Source organism: Solanum pennellii, chromosome 6, assembly GCF_001406875.1.
Source record: "Solanum pennellii chromosome 6, SPENNV200".
NCBI classification, from domain to species: Eukaryota; Viridiplantae; Streptophyta; class Magnoliopsida; order Solanales; family Solanaceae; genus Solanum; species Solanum pennellii.
In genome coordinates this window covers 38484555-38511519 of record NC_028642.1, presented here as the reverse complement: position 1 = coordinate 38511519, position 26965 = coordinate 38484555, and the positions used below count along the sequence as shown (strand labels likewise).

General features: G+C 34.7%; 2 protein-coding genes across 3 annotated transcripts; one reads left to right on the top strand and one right to left on the bottom strand.

The window, feature by feature from the left end:
* The first annotated feature begins 1602 nt into the window (after positions 1-1602).
* Positions 1603-9780, top strand: LOC107023897 (E3 ubiquitin-protein ligase RNFT1-like). 2 transcript variants are annotated; one of them, XM_027917885.1, is made up of 8 exons: positions 1603-2287; positions 3882-3958; positions 4088-4256; positions 5112-5200; positions 5292-5456; positions 5568-5645; positions 7056-7159; positions 9204-9780. In XM_027917885.1, the coding sequence occupies exons 1-8, from the start codon at positions 1771-1773 to the stop codon at positions 9313-9315; spliced, it is 1311 nt and encodes a 436-aa protein (XP_027773686.1). In that variant the 5' UTR covers positions 1603-1770; the 3' UTR covers positions 9316-9780. The 2 variants fall into 2 exon arrangements, with proteins under 2 accessions (XP_027773686.1, XP_015080221.1); XM_015224735.2 differs by having other exon boundaries at positions 1771-2287; positions 9210-9780.
* A 1051-nt stretch (positions 9781-10831) lies between these two features.
* LOC107023781 (autophagy-related protein 18d-like) lies at positions 10832-22902 on the bottom strand. Its single transcript, XM_015224578.2, has 5 exons — positions 22509-22902; positions 14562-15367; positions 11797-12052; positions 11354-11477; positions 10832-11180 (listed from the first exon to the last, which is right to left on the bottom strand). The coding sequence occupies exons 2-5, from the start codon at positions 15336-15338 to the stop codon at positions 11087-11089; spliced, it is 1251 nt and encodes a 416-aa protein (XP_015080064.1). The 5' UTR covers positions 15339-15367; positions 22509-22902; the 3' UTR covers positions 10832-11086.
* Positions 22903-26965: the final 4063 nt, after the last annotated feature.

Here is a 26965-nt window from a genome sequence, read left to right as displayed (position 1 = left end):
GGGGGGTCCTGTGGAATTTATTGATTTAATTTGTTTAAAAAAAAATTATAAGGGCAAAAATTCACGTGTCATTGAATCATTAGTTGCTTTGTATTTATACTCAAAATTCATTATCTACAAATTATTTTTGACAAATGTCGTCATTTAATTCGTCACTTAACACGTCATTCGCTAGTGTAACACACACACCTCATATATTTTTGTTGATTGGCAAAAGAGTGTCAAAATGACACAATGAGACCCTACATGAGGTGTCTAAAATGAACATCTCCCACTTAAAGTGCCTAAGTGAAACTTCGTGCCAAGTTTAAGGGGTCATCGATTGGTTAGACCATTTAAAATAATAGTTTCTCTGTTACTTGTCACTTATTCCTAAAATAGATTTTCATTTTTATTTGTCATTTTTGACATATCAAAAAAGACAATTATATATTTCCATGTCATACCCTCTACATTATACTCTTTCTCCAAATCATTTTTCAAGACTTAGCAGGCGTTTCACCATGCGATACCATATCACAATATGGAATCGTGAGATGAAATCAGCGTTTCGACATGCGATTTTACGTTAATTTCATCTCATGGTTTCATATCATGAATGTGATTTCATATTCTCCAAAAACCATGATACTAGAATTCCATATCACGATTTGAGACATTTTTAACACAAAAATTGATTCACGACTTTATACTTTGTTAAAACAACCCCACATGGCTACATTTATATCTACTAACCATTTATTTCATATGTAAATAAAATTTATAATCACAGCATTAATTTTTAATATTTATTATTTTCACCGACATAAATTTATTATTCACACCAATGTAGTCACTTAAGTCACGTCAAACGATTTTTGAGTAATAAATTTATTCTCTTCATTTACTCCAACACCTAATGTCTTACATCTATCGTTTTGTATTTAATACAATTCAAAAGTAAAATGTTGGTTTGTCTTCTCGGTCACATGATCGAGAAATGCAAGTTCAACATGAGTAAATTATTCGTACTATGTGGGAATTAATACTAAAGACAAGTACACTATAATTTATGTTCAATTTTTTTATTGAATTAAAGTTAGATGAAAAAGTTACTTAAGTGGAGAACAAATAGATTTGTGCAAATAATTTATCACGCAATTTTTATAGAATTTTATTTATTTGGTAAGATTAAATAAATAATTAAGGTTATTTTTAATAGTTCTAAAACTATTGAGATTTTTACACAAAAAATTCATATCGTGTGTCTAAACAAAACTTTAATTTCATCTTTATAATTTCATATCATGATACCATATCATATAAACAAACGAACCCTTAAAATAAATATCAGATAGTTTAGTAATACTCTCTGAGATCCTAATTACTTATGCATTTTATCAACAAATCAAAAAAGCATAAATTTATCCTATTTATTATACTCTTAATTAATTATTTTTTAAAAAAATAAATTTTTTAAAATTTAAATTTTTATATTATTCATTTCATAATTAATAGAAATAAAATAATTAATTTACTATATCAATCATTATTTTCTTAATAATTATATTGATTTAAATCGAATGAAAATATTGAAATACAAGTATTTCAGACAAGTAAATTGTCGTTTGTTCTTCCCCATTTTGGTCTTATATTTCTTTCTTTGATGTTAAGTTAGCTTTCTCCCTCATCTGACTTTTCTTCTTCACCATTTTCTTCCTTTTTCTTCACAGCTACAAAACTACTTTGTGTTATCTTATCACATAACCAAAACTTCATAGTCTTCCATTGATGGAGACTACGACTTCTTCAAGCGTTTCAGATTTTGACACAAACCCAAATTCCAATTCTAATTCTAGTTCATCTCCACATACTTCAAATTCAACAGCCTTTGGAGTTAATCTATCTCCTCTTCGGGTTTTCAGATACCCACTTTCTACTTTCCTTGAATATTCCGGTTTGCTCCGAGTCCGACCCGAAAACCCAGAAACCGATTTGCTCCTTCCTGATAATCCTGCTCCCAACTCCTCTGAATCAACTACTTCTAGTAACGGGGAAGTTTCAATTAGGATAATTGGCTCTGGAGAGAATGATCGGGTTAGGACTGATGATGGGTCGGTGATGGATGGTGGGGAAAGGGAGGAGGAGAGGGGTTCGAATGTGGAAGGGTCTACTTCTTCTGGGAGTGGGAATAATAGGGATTCTTCATATCAAAGGTATGATATACAACAGGTTGCAAGGTGGATTGAACAGTTTCTTCCATTTTCTTTGCTACTTTTGGTTGTTTTCATCCGCCAACACTTGCAAGGTAAACCCCTTTTTCTTCTTTTAAGATTTCCCTAAATCACTTTCAACTTCATAATTTACTAGTGATTAAGGACGTCATTAGCAGTAATGAGCTAAAGGTTTTTAATTATGTAGCAAATGATAATGAACTAAACTCAAAGTGATTAATTTTTTAAAATGTTGGACGTTGTCTTCTCCACAAATTTGAGAAGATGTGGCAATGAACAAGCACTCTTTAATGTACACTAAAACCCTGGAATAAGTAGGTTTCACTTAATATTTCGTTGGTGATAGATGCTTGACATGCAGTCATATGGCAATATGTACCTCTACACTGTGCTGACTATGATGGTACTATATACATGGAGTGAGTAGACAAATTGGCATAAGTTACCATGTGCACACTTCTTTCTTATGATTTTTGCATTAACATGTGAACAATTAAATTATATGTCTTAAGACTAGACTAGCTGGCAGTGATGGTATCTGCAATTTGCTTTAGATCAAGTCCCTTGACTAACGCCATGAAGGGCACTCCTAACCCTTATGCATTGGTGGTTCTCTCACATCTTAGAGTCCATGAGACTAATGAAAAGAAACTTGAAGATGAAACTTCAAAAATATTTTGGAAAATGTCTCAAAAGTGATAAACAGCTCAATGATAAATGTTTTACTTGTTGGTTGATTCTTAGAGCTCCTTTCTACCTTATAAATGGGAAGATTAAGGAGATTTGCATAACTCAATCTTTTCAGCTGATACAACAACTACTATGTAATCCCAAGCAAGTCGGGATCGGCTATAAGAATTCTCAGTGAGTCAGTGTCCATGTTGTTCCATTCAAGCTAGTTTCATACTAACGTTTTGTACAACTAAATGAAAATTGAAGTAAAAGTACCAGTAGCACTCTTATGTTTTCTGCCAGCATATAAATTCCCTTACAGAACTAAGGGACTCGAAACATGGGACCTATATTTTTAGAACTTTTTTAGCTGGTGAATCTTGGAAAATGTGGATCTCTTAAATGGTTGTTGAAGGCATTATGTTATTTTCCATGACGTGCCTACTCACCTATTTTTCCTGCTATATAATTATATGTTGATGAACATGCTCCTTCCTATGTTTGATGGCATTATATGTTTTTGGTGTCTGGCAAGATTTACTGGAATCCTCAGTAGTACTTTCCCCAAGGTGACGTATACTGAAGCAAGATGGGCTTTCAATTAATCTTAGATGAAGTTCTAAGAGAAAAAGGAAGGAGCATATGATTAATATGATTAAGCCGGTTGTTTATTAATCCTTAGGTTTATTAGATGAGCCCAAAAAATGATAAAACAATCGGCGACTTTTCAGCTTTGTCATGGAGATTAGTGCATTATGATGCATGTTGCTGACGGTAAGCTGCTGATAGTACAAGTAGACCAAGTGCCTAATAAAAATTGACGAGTACTGCATAAATTGAACTGGCTCTCAATTGGTTCTATTTAGAAATGATCACTTTCTGTATATTGGCGCCTACTATTCCTATTTAATTGTTAAAATTCTTTAAATATATCATGTGAACTTTTTTTACATCTGAATAAATCCTTCATTTCATTTTCTAATTATTGTTTCGCAGGTTTCTTTGTCGTAATTTGGATTACGGCCTTCATGTTCAGGTCAAATGACATTCTTCGAAAGCAGACAGCTTTAAAGGTGACATTATGCTCGGTTTTCAAATGTTATTTAGTGTTACATGCTGTGCAGCACTTTTTGTCCTTGAAGCTCGATAAAAGATTAAAAATGACTCAGAATCTGGTGATAATGAAGTATCCACATTTGCAGGGGGAGAGAAAGATCACTGTCCTTCTTGGTTATTTTCTGGTGTTTATGCTTCATATTAGTGGAATCTACTGGTGGAATCACAAAGATGATATATTTTATCCGTTACTTATGGTTCCTCCTAAGGGTATCCCACCTTTCTGGCATGCTATTTTCATCATCCTGGTAAACGGTATGGTTTTTGAAACACTTGTTTGATACTCTCTTTTTTATAGATAAATTATGCGTTTCGGTACTCTTTGTTATGCATATAATTTTTTTATGTCACGGCTAACTAATCTTTAGTGTCGGGAGCGGACATATCGAAGGCAGCCCGCAACAGTTATTATGTTATACACATTCTGGTCACCTTAAGAAGATCACCAATATTTAGATGCACCAAAATATCGTATCAGAGTGCTTTTTTAAGTAGCAACTTAAGCTCGGAAATTTCTTCTGGTTCTGATTATTATTCTAGGTTCACTCAAATTAAAAATTCACTTTCTATTTCTCTATTTTTCCTATTTGTGAGTTTGTGAGATAGGAACTTCATTGTAGTCAAGTAATAGAGAACCTATTTCCTTCATAGCCCCTGTCAGATAAATAAATAAAAAGAAGAAAAACTCCTCAGCTTAGGGCCAGACCCCATTGAAATGAAGGGATGTCAAAAAGAGTACAGAGAAATACATTCATGAAATCTTACCAGGAATTTCCCCTTCACAATCTTTAACTTGTCAAAAATAGTTATTGATGAAATCGTAAAGAGATCCTAAAGGTTGCCCCCTGACAAAATTTTAGCTTTGCCGAACCCTACTTCAGGTGTCCATTATGCTTTATGTGTTTACCATGTATAGGTGATTTTCTCTCTATTTATTGTACTGACATTTACTACCAGTATCTATGGACGTACTCTTAGAAATAAGGCTTAAGGCTTTATTAATTAATCTACCTATTTATATTCATCTTTTTTGGGTGCAATGCTTAAATCTAGACCTCTAATAGAAAGGAGTATTGGTCCTCACCTTCTCGTAAATATTCTTACATCCAGATACAATGGTGCGGCAGGCAGCAATGACTTTTAAGTTGGTACTGCTTATGGTTTACAAGAATGGCAGGGGCCACAATTTCCGCAGACAGGTATACTATGTGGTTGATGTTTAGTCTGGTGATTTATTGAATGCCTCTATATTCTTTTTGCAAAGAAAACTGAATTTTATTTGTCTATTAGGGCCAATTGCTGACTCTGGTGGAGTATATGTTGCTCCTATACCGTGCACTATTACCAACCCCTGTCTGGTATAGGTTCTTTCTCAACAAAGATTATGGAAGCCTTTTTTCATCACTGATAACAGGATTGTACTTGACGTTTAAGCTTACATCAATCGTTGAGAAGGTAAGGTCCTTGTAGAACTAAATTTCTTTTGTGGACCCCCGCACCCCATGATCTCTATATACAACTTTGGCATGGTTTTCTTCTACAACACACTTAGTTTCTGGTCTGCAGGTTCGGTCATTCCTTACTGCTTTGAAGGCACTGTCAATTAAGGAAATCCATTATGGGTCACATGCCACACCTGAACAGGTATTATTTTGTCATTGACTTGCAAAATTTCTTCTATTTTACAGTTAGAAACAGTCACATATATGCTACATGAATATCATAACATATACTCATATGAAGTGGGAGAAAAATTGATTATCCTCTTCATGGAGAATGAGAGGGTAATGTGCTGAGATTATACAGTCTCTCGTTTTTCCTTGGGCGGATAATAAACTTCGTGTCACTTCCTTGAAGCAACTTTATTCCTCTATAGATTTGACTCATATATTTTTGGTAGGCTCAGTAGTTGAATTACCAACATTAATTTAGTGTGTCTTGTAACCTCTTTGTTTTTTACGCGCTTTGCTTTGTTTCCTATCTTTACACTACTTACCATCTGTTACCTAGTTGATAATGTTGGTTTAACCTCTAAATGACTATTGGACGCTCTAGTTTACAAACTTATCTCATGTAAAGACAATTTGCATTTTCGTTCTCAAAAAATAAAGACAATCTGCATTCTGCACCCAAGGGTGTGACCTAGTGGTCAATGAAGTGGGCTGAGCAGCAGAGACAAAACATTAGGTGATATCTTCCATTTGTTCTAGCCTTGGTGGACAGAGTTACTTGGTACTTGCTGCTGGTGGGAGATGATTGGTACCCCGTGGAATTAGTCGAGATGCTCACAAGTGGGTCCAGACACCACAGTTTTCCAAAGAAAAAAAGAAAGAAGACAATTTTCATTCATAGAACTGTACCCTTTGCTTGGTGTCCTGGTCAAGACAACGGAAATTATGATTGAGACTACCAAATGCACAAGCTTTTGAGCAAATGTTAGGGTGTTCCGTGGCACCCAAGGGTGCGTCATTGTCATCAATGAGGTGGATCGAGAACAATGAAGCTTTATGTTCAGATTCAAGCAGGGACAAAAACACTAGATGATTTTTTCCTACCTTTCCAAGCCTTCGTGAACTGAGTCAGTTGGTACTTATGCTAGTGGGAGGTAGCAGGTGTCCCGTGGAATTAACTGGGGTGCGCAAGCTGGCCCAGACACCATGGCTATAAAAAAATCTTTAGGTGTTTTGCACAGTTAATTTCAGCTAGAAGCAATCTAAAGCGATCCCTAGTTTAGTATGCTGACAGGCAGATTGTGTGACATAAAAATAGCTAACGCAAGATTAAAGTGACACTAGATTTGAAGCTATAAATGAAATAAAGATCCATTCTTATTGTGTAGCCTTAGATTTACAGGTACTTTTTCTATCAGCTACAACTGTGACATAGAAGCTGTAAAGCTGAACTCTAGTTTTCTTAGAGTTGCTTTTATGAGCAGTAAGCATGTTATAACTTTTTTTTGGCGAGGGAGAGAATTACCTAACTAGACATGTTTCCTATTCCTTAGAGCTTTCTTTTGCAACTGTCGTGTAATCCTGTCGTTTATGTTTCAACCAGGTGAATGCAGCTGGTGATCTATGTGCTATTTGCCAAGAGAAGATGAATACACCAATTCTATTGTGCTGCAAACACATCTTTTGTGAAGATTGTGTCTCAGAATGGTTAGTATTTCTATTGCACTTTGTTGCGTGAGTTCCTCTATTTGATGTGTCAAAATAGAAGTGGAAACTTCTTGTTGAATTTGTATAACAAACAATGTACTAGAGGAACTTCTTACATAGGAGCCGGAAATTTTTTTGATGAAGACATAGGAGTCTGAAGTTAACTTCAATATAGTAGGTAACCATTTTCTATCCCTAATTTCGGAGGTAAATATATTCTTAATTAAATACAAATTACCCTATGTATCCTACAAAATATTCTGTAGATTTTCTCATTCAAATAAGTGAATCACATGTATATATTTGGACACACTCTTCTATCTTCCGTTGTTCGATGCAAGCTTCTCCCTCCAACGATCCATGTCTCTACTCTGAGACAACTGTCCAGTTGTTCTCCTCTCTCAGACAACCCTTTAGGAGTGGCTCCTATCATTCAAGCACCGCTCTCCTCTGCAACAAGCCAACAACTGGTTATCCTCCTCTCTCGGATGGTACCCAGCCATTCCTCTCTCCAACAATCAGTCCTGTCTTAGGCAGCAGGCACTGCTAATCTAATTGGCGACCTTTCTGGTACCACTCCTCTCTCCTACGGCCATTTAGGCATTATTTCTCTCTTGGCCTGCCAACCGGTCACATCCCCAATGATTGGACATCCTTCTCTCTAGGGAACAGGTGCCTTTCTCCCTATGGCAACCGCCGTCCCATTAAAAAGCTTGATCTTTTTATACTTAAAGTCATTATGCATAGAGGATAATATCTATCTAATCTAAGGCATAACATTAGATATTATCATATCTACAATTTCTTATAAATCCTTAGAATAATTATAGAGATTGGTACCAGGGTAGACAAAGGTCCTGGGTTTAAGTTTCAGTGTCAATCACCCAATAAAAAAGAGTTCAGACAACGCATGTGAAGAGCGTGTAGAAAATGTACTATGAATAAAATAAAAGTGTTTTCTTTGTGATAGTTCAAACATTTTCAATGAAGTGCCCACACGATTGAACAAAATTCATGTATTATTATATGTGTTTTTGTGGTCAACATTCATTACCAAGTTCTTTATTAGCATTTTGCTTCTAATAAAATCTCATAATTGCACTAAACTGTGAGCATTTATGTCAATCCTGGCACATCTTGCTGGTGAAGGCAATAGTTAGCCATTAAACCAAAAGGCATGCCAACTGTTTCATACATCATACCACCTTCAAATCATCAATAATATGAGTTTTGTAACAAGAGTGAAACTATTTCAGTATACGACATTTGTATTTAATGTATGTATCATCTCGTGGACAAAGTTGGAAAAGAGAACATATAATCGGTGGATGTCTAGATCATTTTACTTTTTGTGCTATTACTTGGAAATAAAAATTACAGTAAAGAAGTTTGATGTGATATTTACCTATCAGTCTGAGAGGGGTAGTGAGTTAGAATCCAAATAATCCTGCTCACTACCTGAATAGTCAATTGGGTGACACTTCCCTGAATAAATAAATGATCCACTGGGAGATATGCTTCTTGTTGCTACTGCTTTTATTGCTGATCAGGGAGTAATGTACCTGCATTTTCTTTATTTCCTTATAAGTTGGTTGCCCTACCTATTTGGACTGAATCTTTTGTTGTGTTTCCTCTACCGGTCTGATAAGCTTTTCGTCAGTTAAGTGTTCCTTTTGTTTCATGATCAGTTTTAAGAATGAAGTGGTGAAACTTGAAAGAAAAAACCTAGAAAATAGGTCTTCTCATTGTTGTGTCTCCTACTAAAATGATCTATCAACTTTGCTGTGATTTTTTTTTTTGGTCCATTCATATTGCCATTGGCAAATCTAGTTCATCAACTTAGCAAACACTGAAAAGGAGAGAACACCTGTGTTTGCACAGGTTATTATGTAGTACGAACTGTTTAATGTCTGTTTTGTTCCCACTTTCTTTTGAGAAAGAAATATGATCCTTTTAATCATATGCTTCTCTGCTTTATACTGAATGCTAGAAATGTCATATTGTCTATACTTGTGCTAACAGTTAGTGTTCGCTACTTACCAAGTTTCAGGTTTGAAAGAGAGAGAACTTGTCCTTTGTGTAGAGCCTTGGTCAGACCTGCTGATCTAAGATCTTTTGGAGATGGATCAACTAGCCTTCTATTCCAGTTATTCTAATATTGATATTACACCTCCGTTACCATTTTGAAAGAAAGAAATGTCCATGTTACAACAAGCGAATGTCTTCCTCGGCTAGTACCATTTCTCCTCAACTTAGTCTGTTAAAGAGTTATAACATCACCTAATTCTGGGTGTTGCCCTGTCAAGGTTGCCTGCCATGAAGATGTTGTGTAAAAAGGAGCTTCTTTGAGGATTTTAGTGGGATGAGAGGAGTTGATACAATATGCAGCACTTGCATTTTGGTGTATTCTTCTTTCTTTAAGTACATATTGTGCTTCATTTTTGTTTATACAGGGAAAAAACGTCCATGTAAAGTTAATGTAATTCACAGAATTTAACCAGTGTTTAAAATTGCCTACTGTACTGATCATCATTAACATTCCAATTCACATAAATTAATACCCTAGTATATTCCGTGTAGTCAACAATTGCTAATAAAAATGTATGTGTTGGATCTGTGTACCACTGTATCCAATTTGTGGATTTACTTTCTGACTCTGTTTCAGCATATGCCATATTTTTCTTTTTCATGATCGACTTCACAGAAATAAAGGCAAAATGGAAAATGTATGTATTGGTCTAAGCTTGGGTTGTTTGTAGTTCGGTCTGGATTGGTTATTGGCTAAAATTAAAATCAAATTGATCGAATCAGTTTTAAAATTTCTAAACTCCAATCAAACAAAGAAAATGATCACCGATTTAGTTATTGCCAGTTTGGTTTAAAGAAAATATGACTATCTCATGTGAGATAGCGTAGATAAAAGATTATAGTAAAGAATTTTGATGGATTTTGACTTAGGACTGTAATAGTGCGCTAAAATTTTAAGTGTTGAGCTTAAAAAAATAATAAAGTTAAAGATTAATTTTAACAGAATATATATATTTTATTTATGAATAATATATAAATAATTATAAAAATTTATATATCTAATTTATTGATTCAATTTGGTTATTTTTTAGTAAAACCAAATCAAGTAATATTGTGTTTTCAAAATTTATAATCAAATCAAACCAAATATCTTTTTTTCTAATAGGTTTGGTTCGAATTGCGATTTTTGATTGTTTTTTAACAAATAACCATGAGCGGCCCTAGTCTAAGCCAACAAGGAAAGCAAGTTGATGCATGTTTCAGCGCTAGAGATGTGCGCCCTGAGTCCATTGTGTGATACAAGTGAAACTATTTCACTCTTTTACACAATGGACGATCAAGATGTTAATTGTCCGATGCATTTTCAGAACAGAACACTTAACTAGAAGTAATCAACTGGCTCTTAACCCGATTAGTGAAACTAAACCACTGCCCGTCAAGCGCTTCCATTAGAATATGGAAGTTAGTAAAACCTGTACAAGGTCATAAACATCAGTACCAACTTGGTCCAAAGATGGGTAAACCTATTGAACTGCAGGGAATACAATAGCATCTTAGGTGCTAGAAAAAGCACAATCAACTGCACCAAAAGTACTAAAATACTGCTTATTTATGAACAGAACACCAACTTATAGAGAAATTCAGTGAAGCAATCATCACAGTGATCATGACGCATCATTGCAAGTAATAGTACAGAATAAAGTACATTAGTATAAAAACACACGGCATAATCTAAGTACATTAGTATAAAAAATACGGGATAATCTCAACACTATATAAAGAGCCATTATATACACATTAATCAGCAAACACAGCTCATCTACTGGTGTTTGTTTCCCTTCTTTTCACAATAGATAAAACATCAGATTTATTTACAAGGAATACTTCTTTGGAATAGAACTATCTCGGCCTACTTTCTGTTTTCAGAAAGCGGACATATTCCTGCTGTACCATTTCTCCTCCATTCACAGGATCGAAGCTGCACCTATAGAAACTGAAAGAAGTCCAACAGGTGGTGAGATAAAGGAGAACCGGCTAGCTGAATTGGTGTAAACTTTTTAGTTCTAATGCCAAAATACTTTAAACATGCTAAAATGTTAAACTGAATTTGCTAACTGACGTTGCAATAGAGTAACATATTGAGCCAGAAAGATGAGTGTTTAGTACCTTCCATCAGTGCCAGCAGTTATAATGGTGTTCTGAGAACCAAATGCAGCAATGTACTGGGTACATTCTGGCAAGTGAAATTGAGCAAATGACCATTCAGAGCTAAAGTATTTTGGCAGAACTCCTGAAAAATTGTATCAAAAAAAGGAATCAAATCAGAACTTAACCAGCAGAAATTTTGAGAGTCACCTCACCACCATAGACAACAGGTAAGGCATTGTGAGAATACCAAATCAGTTTAGAAAATAAACAAATCTTCATCAAAGTTGGCAGTTAGAACAATACAACATAATCATTACAAAATCAGTTAAAAACACTATGGTTAATCCTATTAGTGCCACTATTGTTGACAGGTAAAACCTGTCTGGAGACCCTAAAAATTGGTTATCAGGCACAATATACAGCCAATTGGGATTGCACGCCTAATCTCGTAATACACTCACCTTTCATGAAAGACAGTGATGAACCAGGGTTGGCTCCAGTACTTGGAGAAATAAGTGCATCAAGAGAAGATGATGAATTCTGACACAACAACGTTGGAGTTCTAACAGCAGCATCAGCTGAAGCATCCTCCCCAACAACACGTACTCTAAGGCTGTATACATGGATAGTACCTTTGTCGCTTGAGACGACCAACCACTGAACATTTGGTGATAGAGCAATACTACAGATATCCGCTCTGTCAACCCCTCTACGCACCTAAGATAAAGCATAGGTAAGGAATAAGCACTATGCTAAAGAGAACATATCAAAATTCAGAGTTAGAGTCACCATTAGCTGACAGGACAGCGAGTATAGAAAAGGAATCACATATAAAGCATGCTTCAAAATCAAAGAGGAACTAGAAAAAAACATCTCAAAATCAGTATCCAAAGAAGTGGGGGCATTAATGCCATTTTATATTTTGTAGACGATTAGAAGTCAAAATTGTTTGTTGATTGTCTCACAAGAGTATCACAGGACCTGAAAAATTCTTAAGGGAGAGACTGTCAGCAAACTAGCAGCAGAGTAAAGAGCTAAAAGCAGACCCAACTAACTGGAGATAACAACTAATTCTTAAAGCTAAGATGACTCGTGAAGTCTTGCTCATTGTGCAATTCCATTTTCAGTAGTCAGAAATCAGACAGAAGTATAGTCGAGAAATATTACCTCCCCTAGTGAATAGATACTGTACATTTCATAGTAAAACCGCGCACATACAGAAAACAGAACTTCAAATTATACTTCTTTCTCCAATCCAATTTGACATAGTTCGATTTTTACACAACATTTAAAGAGAACTTTTACATGTGAAACAGATTTAGAAGGAAATAATTAGAATTTTTTGAAGTTGTGAAAAGGAATTTAGATAGCAACTGGGGATTTCTCCTCACTCTGTGAAGACAAGAAGTTTGTAGAGTTTTCATCCCTTGATCAAGTATATCTTGAACATGCCAGTAAAAATTGATAAACTGGTGAGTGTTTATGCAACGTCTCCCAAACAAACTGGGGTTGATTATATGATCCCTCACTGAACATGCTTCTCCAATAAAATTCATCTCATTTCATAATCATACTTGTATTATTGTTTTTAAGTGGTATATAAATCTGTGATAAGACCAAAGTACTCCTAGAAAAGCATCGGATCTAAATAGATGTATAACAACTAGAACATATTCTCAACTAGCTGATATCACGTATGTCGTTTTTTTTATTTAAGTGTCCTATCTTTAACTAAGTCTCCAAGAAATTGTAGGTTTTTTCAAGACAACTTTCTTTCATGTGATTTTCGGTCTACCTCATCCCCTTTTAGCACCTCATTGACCACACCTACATACAGGTGAATCACGAGGCCGATGTAGGACCTGGCCAAACCATCTCAAGCAATCTTCTCTCATTTTATCCCTAATATGCTTACTTGCTTGCACCTTCTAGCAAATATGGTTTTTCTAAAATCTTGTTTAGTCTTGTATGACCGGATATTTGGGTTAGCATCCATCTCCGCACTCATCTTGTGGATATGTTGCACTTTAGCTCTCTAACATTCACCACCATATAAGATTGACCCATAATCATCTATTGCTCTAGAGAATGCCTCATATACCAACTTTTTTGCGATGACTAATTACGCGAAATCCCCACCAGATACCCTGGGATCTTTTCCCCCCACATCCACCCCTGAACTTCCTACCAAAACTCCACTTTTGACACCTCACCTGTGGCCCATAGACTCCGACATAGTCCCACTAAATAACAGTTCCCGCTTTTTTTACAAACAATAACACAATGGAATGACTTTCCTTCCTCACATCCCAAAAGACCAATTGACTCTGATATTTATTAAAATTTGATTCTTGCAAACACAGAAAAATTGCACTCCACTCCACTGGACACGTATTGATGAAGGACGAAATTACCCTCTCTCCCCTTGTGGTTTATAGACATTGATTAATGTTATTTAAAATTCTCATCTTGGTTTACTTTTGTTATAACTACAGGCAAGGGTTTGTTATCAAAATATATGAATGCTTAAACTCAATTAGAAATTTTAAGCTTTTAAATTAACTATATACTTAACACACCTCATTACGTGTGGCCAGAATCATTTTGTTGGCCGAACATATGGTGATTTTCTCAAGGATAGATGATGGTAAGAACAAAACCACAACAACTCTAATAGCAGATATAATCATGTGAATTGTTGTTACTACAGAAAGGAAACTTTTGAATGCACTTATATACCTCTAACACTTATTATTTCACATTTTGCAATTACGTACCCTTTCTATTAATATGTTCCTTCTTGTGCTAGAATCGGAGATGAAATGGCTTCCAAGTCAAGTTCAGATGACAATAAGTATCTTACCACTCCTTACCAGCTAGAAATACTTCCCATATGGTGCAACCCACAAGATCGACTTCTTTTACTAGGAGGCAATTATACAATTATGTTCTGAATATTTTGACCTTAATGATATCTATTGACATTTAAACACTTTTTTCCAAGTATGTATTTCGCCATGTCTAGCATAATCTCTAAGCCCAGCAAACTAATTCAGATAAAAAATGGAAAGGATTAGTGATGACGATGTCTGATTTTTATGAGAGCTCTGCACTAAGAAAGCTGCAAATGAATGAGACAATGAGCTAGCTTTGTGCTCATCCCTTCCAATCACCATATGAACGCCTAGTTCTTCACCAAAAACAAGATATGAGAGAAAGGAAGTACCTCTTGCAACTGAGTCCCATCAATGGTGTTGAAGAGTCTTATCAAAGTTCCCCGAGTGCTTGCTGTTGCAAGAAGCAGCCCATCAATTGTCAAGGTTAGGCATGCTATCTGGGAATCATGTGCCTTGATTAACTTTGTCATATTCAGGCCAAAATGTTCAACCCGGACCTGTCCTCTTCGAAGGCCTGGGCAAGCCAATACAGATGTATTTAACTGGTGCGAGAGGCAGCAAAGTCCCCTAGGATTGGCCACAGTCTCTATCTGATGAAGAAGCTTCAGATCCATAAAGTTGTAGACATATATCTTGTGCTCAAGAACTACAACAATACAATCCCGTCTTAGTTTCACTGCACGAACTTCGGACCTAAATGAAAATTCGCCTATGCACCGGCTTTGATGATCATCCCATATAATAACTTTATTGGGTGGGTATTGAGTGTTGGCCTTGGCACCCACAAGTGCTAAAATATTGCATCGGAACAGCATCTCCACTATTCCAAATCCACCACTTTTCAGATCACGTCTGAAAGTCTCTTTGAAAGGATCACAGTTATACACACGAAAGCCACGAGTTGTGCCAGCAGCAAAGCAACTGTAATCCTGATTCCATGATACAAAGTGTAGCTCTGTTTCATCATTATCAGTGATCGCCGGTTCAGAATGGCCAGAATGAGAGTCCCCAGGCATGGGAGATTCATATGTCCCAAAGGCTGCTGGAGAAATTGTCCCTCGAGAAGGTGAAACAGTTGAACTATTGGGGGATGATAGAGTAGTCATAACCAAATGCAGACAGAAGCTATGGAAATCTACAACATCAAATTTGAAATACAGTATTAAGATGCCAGACTAATCTAAAGCAATTAGTGTATACTTTAAAGACAGCAAGGGGAACAAATGTAGTATGCTAGTAACACTTAATCCTCAGGTGTATGTATGTGAACAATAGTGGAGCACCCAAAACAGACTTAACTACAATGAGTATCTGGTTGACTTTTCACCGTCAACAACAAACTTTGTTGTAAAAGTTCATTTCTTTGTCCATATAACAGAAGAACCTCTATAGATCTACCAAAGACATTTATGTTTTAGAGGGCAACACGCAATAATATCAATTATATTGAAATAGGAAATGCTTATTAATTGAAGCAAACTTTCAAACAGAACATTTTCTGATAAATTCCAACTTCAAAACAGTTTGACCCACATGGAAAAGATAATATAAAGACTTGAGACCTTCCCACACGTTCATCTTTGCTGTTTTTTTGTCAGTAATTTAAGAATATTTACCAAATAACTTTTTGCATGCATCAGCATTATGTCTGGCTTTCAGTTATCAGATAAAAGCTGACAGGAAGATTTAGGAAACCTGCCCCTCTCAAAGAGCATGACTTTGCAAACACTACCACCAGTTAGATGATCCCTTTCTGAGACCACTTGGTCTTTCTCTAAGAGTTGCTTTGCCTAAATCATGTCTCAGACAAAAAAGGGCATTGTTAAATAACTCTTTCATCACAGACAACTAAAGCGACTCAGTATATTGAGTTAACTACATAATGGACATATACTACAGGGTTCACACCATAATTTTTATGAAAATAGCCAAATGTCCCCCAACCTATTAGCCAATTCCCAACAACACTCTTATACTTCAAAGGAGTCTAATTATCTACTTGAACCTTTTATTTTCAGAATTTGGTAATCCTTTAGCGTTGACCTGCCCAAGAAGGTGAATACACCTCTTTAGGCACACAAGGATTAAACCAAAAGTCCTAAAATGGCTAAAACTGAAACAAATAGTTCATGTTTCAGTTTCTAATTGAAGATTATACGTTTTAATTATTCTTTTCCCTTTTTTTGATATCACAAAAACATCATAACCATTTCAAGTTTTTCAAAGTCCTACAATGGTGGTTCTCTGAATTTTGCAATCATTCTTCAAACCCGGCATAAATCCGATGAAAATTAGAAACGCGACGATAATTATGTTGAAATAGCCCAACGGAATGTGAATTTTAAAAAAATTGAAGGAACCCAAAAAGAAGCAAAATCAAAGAATATAAAATCAAGATCTCAATCTTCGAGAAACTTAGCCATGGATTCTTCAAGTCCATTCAATGTTATGAAAGGCTTAAGCCCTAAAGTGAGGCTCGAAACGCATTGAACGCTTTGTCTCACTTCATAAGCACTTCATTGTCATCATCAAGGCTCTAAGATATACTTCTCCACGTGAATGAGCTTTTTTGAAGAGGCGATGCTAAACACATTGATATTTCAGTTCATTGTAAAAACAATCAATTTATTTGTCCATGTATTTGTTATTCACGCTTATAATTATTATTCTAAGACTTAAACATATACAGATGTGTGTGTTTTCTCCATTTGCGTCTTGACTCAATAAAGCTCACGCTTTATTTGCACTTTGCGCTTAAAGCCTCAACGAGCCTTGGAGCTTTTTGCGCTTTTTACTTTTGATAACCCCGAGTTCATCTTGAGCAATTTTGAGCAGTGTTATCAAAGGCGAAAAGCACAAAAAAGCTCTAAGGACTGTCGCGGCTTTAAGCGCAAAGCGCAAATAAAGTGTGGGCTCTAATGAAAAAAGGCTCAACGGGAAGAAAAAATATAAATATATATGTTTAGTTAATTATAAACATGAATGACAATGACAAATATATGACCAATGAAATAGAATTTTGTTAATTATAAAGTGAAATACCAATTGTTTAGAGTCAATTCTTCATAAGAGACTTATTGGCAAGGAATAGTTTGTCTTAGAACCTTAATGACGACATTGAAGCGCAAATAAAGCGAGGCGAAGCGCTCAATACATTTTGAGCCTCGCTTTAGGGCTTAAGTGCGCTTAAAGTGCACCTTTGATAACATTGATTTTGAGGTACTTGGCTTGCTAATAAGGTACATCAATGGTGGCTTCCGCATTCTGTTAGCTTTTCAATGTTGAAAATAGGATGTTCGACGAAATTTAAAAAGGGGGACAGACTTGGGGAAGTTTTTGGGCACAAAAAATATTTCTAGGAGTAGAAATAAAAGGACCAGTGTGATCCATTAGTGCTATGGGCTTTCAGAGATCTAAATATGGAATCATATGGTCAAAAGCCAGCGAGAGCAAGGGGTTTACCTTCTGGATTGAGCTCATCGCATCAGACTTGCCTAGTGCAGGTACAAGTTATTGCACAAGAGCGGGGATTTTACCCTATGTGCACCCAAAGAGTAGCGGAGGTAGGTTCCCATTGTCATTACAAAAAAAAATATATGGTCAAAAGTCAGCCATGGAAATACAACATGATGTAACTTTTTGCCATTTTACGCCATTGTTGTGTGATATACCTAGCATTACTTCATGAATTTCAAGAGATCAAATGAAGAAAAAAGAAAGAAAAAACAAATGAATACACTCTACATCAATGGTGGCTCCGGGCAATGAGGAAAAAAGCAAAGAGAAAGAGGAAGACTAAGTAAAGAAGGAAAAGAAAAAAAAAATGAACCTACAGTCGTATATTGTTTTGCATAGCTTTAGCATAGAATTGGTTATGATTTCTAGGGAAGTGAAAATTTCATTTTAAAGTCGTTTGGGTTTTGGAAGGGGGGGGGGGGGATAGGAACCCCGTGATCGGCATGCTACACTTATAGCCATGAGTGGTCGACATGATAGCCATGGCACTTCGGCTAAAAGTCTTTTAAAAACTTTGCAAGTGGTTGAGCGATTACTTCTTGGGATACCGGCTTTTCCCTTTTTTTCTTTATATCTATTATCTATATTTGGGGTAGTTTAATTTTCATGCATTCTTTACTTTTTTCATACCTCTTGATGTCAACTCTTTCTCCTTGCTCCTCTTTCATTCTATGCCTAACTATGTCATAATTAATCTTCAAATATTTAAGAGTTTATTTGCCTAAAGTGATAAATGTTGTTTTAATTATTCAACTTGTTTAATTATCTCGTTACTTAAATCTTGTTTTAAGGAATTAATAATCAATCAACCTCGTCTACTTTGTTCACTTATCTTAAATATAGTTTTGAGTCCCTTATCACAACCATTTTAGCCTAATAATTAATGAGCTTTGTTTGTCATGCAATCCCCCACATAATTTATGAGATTCGACTGGGACTCACATTTGTGGACCTCGATTGGTGTTTAACACCTTTCTTTCGAGGTAACTTGAACTCTTGCCCGATATATGATTTTGTAAACTAGTTAAGTAGATGTATTTGTAATTTGCACGTTCTGAATTCGTTAGGTGTCGACTCCTTATCTTCTCATTGATCCAAAAAGAGTTGTCACTTTGTTGGAACCCATTTTTTTCTTTTTGCGAGGAAAAAAAGGGGCAGAACAGTGTCTTAAGTGTACCAAGTGAATATAAGTGATCCCATATAACTATCATGATTGTATCCATCAAGATTGCATGTGTTTGTACAAACATAATGTGAATGAACACAAGTAATACAAATTGGTGATAATATTTATACAATAGGGCCGAATGAATACACTCCCTGTATTTTTATTATTTGTATCTTTGTATATTCCCAGACTATATTTGTCGATACAACCTATATCATACCACAAATACAATCACATGATACCTCACCTCACATAATTGTTATAAATAGGAAATATCTAAATTATAGTTATAGATTATTAAAAAGGCTCAAACAATAGTCATTTCTAAAACTTCCTCCATTAAAAATCCCTCAATTTATTATTTGTACAAAAGAACCACATGATCAATAGTATAATCAAATTTATTTTAGATTTATGGATGATATAATTTCCATTTCCTCTTTGTAGACTTTTCATTTATAAACTATGTTATAATGGATTGGATTGATAATAAAGAAAAGATAATTTACGAACTACATTTTCTTCAAAAATTTTACACTTGGGGTTGTTTGGTAGTTGATTTGACAATTGAGTTATGCAAGTATTAAGTTTGCATAAATAATATCACATTTGGTGGTTGATAAAGAGGCAAGTTATTAATGTATAAATCAATATTGATTAGGTTTGCAATTTAGCCACATAACTAACACATGTATAAGTTATAAGGGAATCTATGTAATATTTTATTTATGTAAGATAAAAGGTGGACTAATTAAATACATGAATAATTAAGCCCTCATAACTACATAATACAATACTTAGGACTTCCTCATAAGTAATCACTACATTACTAGCCAGCAAAAAAATAACCCTAGCTTGATAGAATTATGCAAGCATTAGTAATTTTTTTGGTAAAACTTTGGGTAAGATGCCAAGTTGCACAAATTCTTCGTTTTTGTTGCCACGCCCGTGTGAACACAAGACGAGTGCGAATGTGGGATTCAATCAACCGGCACCAAATACTTTGACCAAAGTTCATGGACAAATTTGGGGGAAGATTGAGATTTTCATAAAAGATAAAATAGATTTAAGAATGAGAAATGACATATATTCAATATTATAGTCCTTTGTCTCTTTTTCAGCCTTTCCCCTGTGTCAATATTTGATGCTTCATGTTCACGCCAAATAGAGAGAAACTAAGAATTCAAGAGGTTGTGTTCTTTTAGAAGACAGCAGCAACATCTCTAAGGAGAGTTAGTGAAAGGCTTTGAATGACTTCCTTTATAAGGGTAGAACACGAGAGCTTGAAAGAAGTAGTTGTTAGTCTTGGAAAAGACGACCTAGCTTCCAAAATTTAAAATATCTTTATAGCTCTATTTTATAAGTTCAGATGTGGTAATCTCAGCATTGATATCCATACTTAGGTTCTTTTCCCCCCGAATCTTAAAATTTAGATTTTGTCAAATCCAACCCTTGGATTCACCCGCATCGTATACACGCACCTGAGTCTGAGCAACTCAGGTGAGATGTACACCAAAAGGAACTAACGCTCCAAAAACTTTTCACTGGTATCCTCGAGTGAAAGTTAGCTCAACTCAAGTCGATAGGCGAGAGACAGAGTTGGGTGAAGGTACAAGCCTACAAGGCATAATGTGGGACCTACAATCTACTGTGTGTTGTTGGCTTTGTAGATGCTTTCAAATACTCTAGCTATATCTTCCATTCATCGTATATATCTCTTTTTCGCGTCGTTGGGATTAGAGATTGCATTCGACCGAATGGTCTGACACAAGAGATGTTCTAGTCTACTTGCAGTAGTTCTATTTATTTATAGTCGAGTAGTACATAAAGGGACGACTAGAAAGCCAATCCAACTATTGTGGTTGTGCATTTGGTTTCTTGATTAGAAGGGAATCTATGTATGATTTTACTAGGTATTAATTACGTAGAGTTGAATTATTCATGTATTAGTTATTCCATCTTCTATCCAGCATAAATCTGAATTAGATATGCAAATTTTTAAATTACAAATCAAATACCGTATTAATTTAAGGCGAAACGTTATTTTCTTAAATTTGTTACAACCCATACAAAAAAACGAAAAAGAACATAAAGAAGTGGATGATAGTCCCTGAAATAAGTGAATCTACCTTCCCACAAACACACCTAGAAATTAGAATAAAACATGTGGGACCTTCTCTCCATACACTCTCTCTAATCTTTTCTGTCATTCACAATTGAAGATTTGTTGATCCTGATGATGCATCGATCACTCTCGCTAGCAAATCAAATATTGGAGCTTCAAAAGTTGCTAACAAAATAACACAAAGGTCAATTAATACGTAGAGTATTTATCTCTTTTACATTTTCTGAGTCCGCGAATTGTGCATTGTCATGTACTTCCTAAATTAGGGTTTACTATCTTTCTCAATTTTTCATTTTACCTTTTAACTCTACAATTCTAATACAAGCAATGAGCTTCTTCACTGATCATCGTTGGCGCTCCATAAGAAGTTATTTTGGTTTCAACTGTTTTTTTCCAATCTGTAACTATCGATTTTTATTGCCTAAAGGGATACTTTAGGTGTTTTTTTACCCTTCACTCTCGGTAAATTATTGAAAAGTTTTGCCTACTTTAAAGACTAGTCCTTGTTGCAATTTGGTATCAGATATATCAATTGCACAGGTTGATAAATGATCATTCTGAAGAAGTATTTAAATTGTTTAGAGTGATGATAGATTAATAGGCTTTAATAATGATGATCTTCGTCTTCTATGAGAAACTGTGGTTTTAAATTGACTGAAAAATTAAGAGACAATAGCCAAATGCCTCCTCCCCACCCACAAACCTATCAACAAATTACCAACTATACATATACTTCACGGGGTCCTATTACCCCCATCACCCCAAACTACTTTAAACTAAAATAATTTGATTAAAATTATTGCCAATTACAAAAGTGATTGTAATAATTACAATTAACTCGATTGTAATAATTTGTATTAAATTATTTCCAAAAATCAAGCATTACAATCAGCAAACCCAAAATTATGCCATAATGAATTGAGCACTCGAGCTATCCGATTCAATTTAAAGGAAATGAAACAGGAAAGAATTGAGTTAATTCAGCCTAACAGCAAAAGAAATTCATCAATCAGCATGTCAAAACATCTCACATTGCCATATTTAGACATGTAGGGATGCTCAAAAAAGAATATACAAAATTGTGCAAAGAAAGATAACATTTCGTATAGATATCAAACCAAACAAGCTGATTAGTGTGCCAAAACACAGATTTAACAGCTAAAACATGATCATGTATCAACCGGGAAACAGTTTAGGCACCTGTCCTTTGAAGTTCATGTAAGATTCTAGGGGCTCACATATTCATCTAAGAGAATAAACACATAGAAATCACAGAAATTTACACACAAGGAACTGTCAGTCAAGCGTCCAAAATCAGATCTCCTAATATATTCAAAGGGGAAAAAAAGAACAGAAGTGATAAGCATAGCAAAAAAAAAAAAAGAACAGAAGTGATGAGCATAGCAAATGAGTATTTAAAAGATGATGGATCTGTAAGGATCCGTCTTGATAGAAATGATATCCAACCTGGAAATGCCTGATCGATTTGGACTTGACCACTGTGGTTGTCGCTGTCACTGTGGGTCGGTGTTCACGCGGCTCGCCGTTGCGGACATCAAACAGAAGCGGTGGTCACGCCGACATAGACGGCGGTCGATCAGCCGCTGTCTCAGAGATGGATATGAGAGAGAAAGGACGAAAGTAGAGAAGAGGAGGAAGAGATGAGAAAGGCGGCGGTCTCTTTAGTGGTTTGGGAGAAGAGATATATTTTGTTTGTTCGGTGGTCCACCGGCCATAGCCAAACGGCGGCGGTGGCAGTCACAGACGGTCCTGGGCAGTGAAGGGGCTGAGAGAGGAGGGAAGAGTACGGCTCGGGTCTCGCCGGTGGAGCAGCGGAGAAAGATGAGAAAGTGGACCTATATATTATACACGTATATTACGTTATATGTACTATAGGTATATTTTAATTTATAATTATTATAATTATAATTATAAAGATGAAAAATACAAATATCATCATTCCGAGTCAATAGTAAAAAAAAGTAAATATCATAAAAATAATTTTATAAATTGTTAATATAGACACAAGAGCGAATTTTGTATACAAAGATTTTAAAAGAAATAGAAATATAACAATCAAGATAAAATTACAAAATATAGTAATTGCCAAAAAAAATTCTTGATGAAAAATACAAATATCATTATTTCGAGTCAATAATTAAAAAAAAGTACAAAAATAATCATAAAAATAATTTTATAAATTGTTAATATAGACAGAATACAAGAGCAAATTTTGTATACAAAGATTTGAAAAAATTAGAAATACAATAATCAAGATAAAATTACAAAACATAGTAATTGTCAAAAATAATTCTTGATAAAAAAAAATACAAATATCATTATCCGAGTCAATAAAAAAAATACAAAAAAATATCATAAAAATAATTTTATAAATTGTTAATATAGACACAATACAAGAGCAAATTTTGTGTATACAGAGATTTAAAAAAAATAGTATAAATTCTGGAAAATTATATGTCTAATGAAGAGCATGTATGCCCTTAGGATAGCCTATTAGGGATACATAGGCACCCCAATGCCCAATATTAAGAAATATTAGGCATAGTATAAAAAAATTGGCTAAGGGATATTAGTCATTTTTCAATATACGAATAAGAAATATACTTTTTGGGTTGTCACACCCGAATCCACGATTGTTGTTCAATAAATGTACCGGCAATGAAGATCCTAAACTAAAATGATTTTTCCTTTAACTCACAAAAAGGTACGAGGCTTCCAAGTGTCAAGCCTAGATATCATGTCACATGATCAATTAAAATGATCATGTAGAGTAAGTAGTGCCCAAGGACATAGTGAGGATCCTTGGGACAATAAGTAAATATTCCCAAAGGAACCATAAATAATAATTAGTTAGGAAAGTACAACCAACCCATGTGCAAGACATGTGAAGAAACACCAAAGGAGGGGACCACCCTAATCGAACTTGGTTAGGGTAGTTAACGGGACAAAACGTGCATAAGGGACCACTCCATGTGGGGCTTAACTTCCTAACCAATTTTAGATTCTAACATACTGCCCCAAATAGCTAACTAACCTAGGACTAACCGAAATGGATCCACTAGTGCACTCGACAACCTAGAACCAAAATCGGATTGACACTAACCTAATACTAGTTAAAGAGACAACCTAGTACCTAACCTAGGATGGTCCAAAAGGTTATTTATGGTCCTATCAACTAAGGGGTACTTTAGTAATTTCCCTAGGTTACCTAATTAATTTATTTAGCAAATTAATTAATTAATTTAAAAAGGCTAAAACCAAAACTACAAAGGAAATTTTCAGATTTTGGTTCAGACAAAAAAGGTACAACCTAGTACCTAACCTAGGATGGTCCAAAGAGTTAGTTAAGGTCCTAACAACTTAGGGATACTCTAGTAAGTACCCTAGGCTACTTAATTAATTAATTTATCAGCTTAATTAATTAATTTAAAGGTCAAAACCTAAATCACAAAAAAGTTTCAAGATTTCAGTTGAGACAAAAAAAAAAAGACAACCTAGTATTTAACCTAGGATGGTCAAAAGGATTAGTTATGGTTATAACGACTTAAGGGTACTTTAGTAATTACCCTAGGTTAATTAATTAATTAAATTATCAATTTAATCAATTAAACTAAAGGGGTCAAACCGAAATTCTTATGCTAACCTAGTACAATGCAAGAAACATCCTAGTACTTAACCTAGGATGGTCCTAAATGGTTTATTATGATTTCAATGACTTAGGGGTACTTTAGTTACCCTAGGTCCCTAAATTAATTAAATTAAGGATTTAATTAATTAATATAAAGTTAAAATATTGACCTAAACCATAGTCAACACCAAAAATTCAGATTTTAGGTCAAGTCAACATTCTCCTATGTTTAGTCAACTTAGGAGGTTTTTTTTAGTAATTAGTTAATTAATTTATTTAATTAACTTATTAAACCCTAAGTTGAATAAGTCAAGGTCAGTTCTTAAACCTAAAAACCACGTTCAAACTCAAACAAATACACGACTAAAACCAGAAACAAGCCTGAGAAAAACAGTGAACAAAACGCAAGAAAAAAACAGAAAATTTCTTAGATGATTTTTCAAGGTATCTTCAAGGTTCGTTCAAGGTGGTCTTCGTAGATTAAGTTCTACTTAATGTATGGGTTTCTCTCCTGGACTTCTTTCTCCAAGAGAATTTTCTTTCCAACAATTCAAAGATCTTGAATATAGGGTTGTTCCCGTGTTCTCGTCGAACTCATTTGTCCCTAGTATCCTTTTCGATTTCATGTTGAATAGGTTAGATATCATGTTGTTGGTATGTGGTGATGGCTGATCTTATGTGTAATGTTCTTAAACTATGAAAGTCGATTAACCTATGAAGTTGTGATCGTATAAAGTTAAGTACTTAAAACGTGAATCATGAATCGACGATGTGTTAGTTACACCCGTAATTGTTGTAAGTGTTGATGTGTTTGTCCGAATGTTGCATTGATGTTATAGTGAAGTTATGAAGGTGTTAAATTCATCAAATATTAATATGATGTTGTTCAATATGTCTTAAAACGTTATCCTAAAGTCATGAACCAAGATTGGTTAAGAGAATGATACTATGTTAAGATGTATCCGAAACTGTTATGTATGAAGATGATTACGGTTTGTTGTGCATACCTACTGTAAATGTGACATGTTGATGATGTTGTGTTCGTTAAATGATCATATTATACTGTTCAATATGTTTAAAAACGTTATGCCTAAAGTTATGTTATAAGGTTGGCTAAAAAGATCTCCATGAAATCATAATTTGAGTGATCGTTTAGCTTATGCCAATAAAATGGCTAACAATACATTGTCCAAAAGGGATGCATCCAAATGGCTATAATATTATGTTAAATAATTAAAAGATTGTCTAATGAATAATATACATATCCAACCAAGCATGAAAGAATGTAAAATTTGGCCTACGCCAACAAATAAGCTTATGTAATCTATACCCAATTGTTTATGCCAATACTAATCGTATGTCAATAAAATGGCTAACGATACATTGTCTAAAAGTGATGCATGTAAATAGCTGTAATATATTATGTTAAATAGTTAAAGATTGGCTAATGGTTCATACATATTAAATTTAAATATGAATATATGTAAAATTGACACATTCCAACAAAAATGGTTATGTAGTTTAATATTCAAAGGTTGAGGCCAATACTAATCATATGCCAATTTTGTGTAGTTAGAATATCAAATGATAATATAAGCACTTCTAAACTATTTCAATGAACCCATAATCAAGGGCATGTCACTCATTGGGACAACTCCCAATATGTTCTAAAAGAATGACATACGAACACATGAAACTTATTGAATGAAGTGCTCATCGTCCATAAACGGTGATATGAAGCTACTACACTAAAGTAAGTTAGTAACATGAGTTATAACATAATTAAAGGGGTCTAAATTAAGTAAGTGACCAGAATGGGGTGTTAAAGGAAGTGAGACAAGTCTTACTTACACCTAAGCTACTATGTTAAAAGAATACTCATGAATGAAGGTGTTAGAATGTGTGAGACTAGTCACATTAACACCTAAGGATGATATGTAAGGACAATTCACATTCATCAATGTAAAGTAAGAATAATATGTAAGGACAATTCACATTTCATCAATGTAAAGTAAGGATGTTATGTAAGGACAATTCACATTTCATCAATGTAAAGTAAGGATGACAAGTCATCAAAAGAGTAAGTAAATCTCAATCTAGAAGCAAGCCTCCATAATGCTTGAGTCAACACTAGAAGATAAAGAAGAAATGAACATTCACATAATGAGGTGAGTAATTATGTTAATCTATGATGCTAATGAAAATGGTGACAACATGATAAGAGGCTAATGTGATAGATGAGAGCAATCTCAAATGAGCCATAGTAATTGTTACC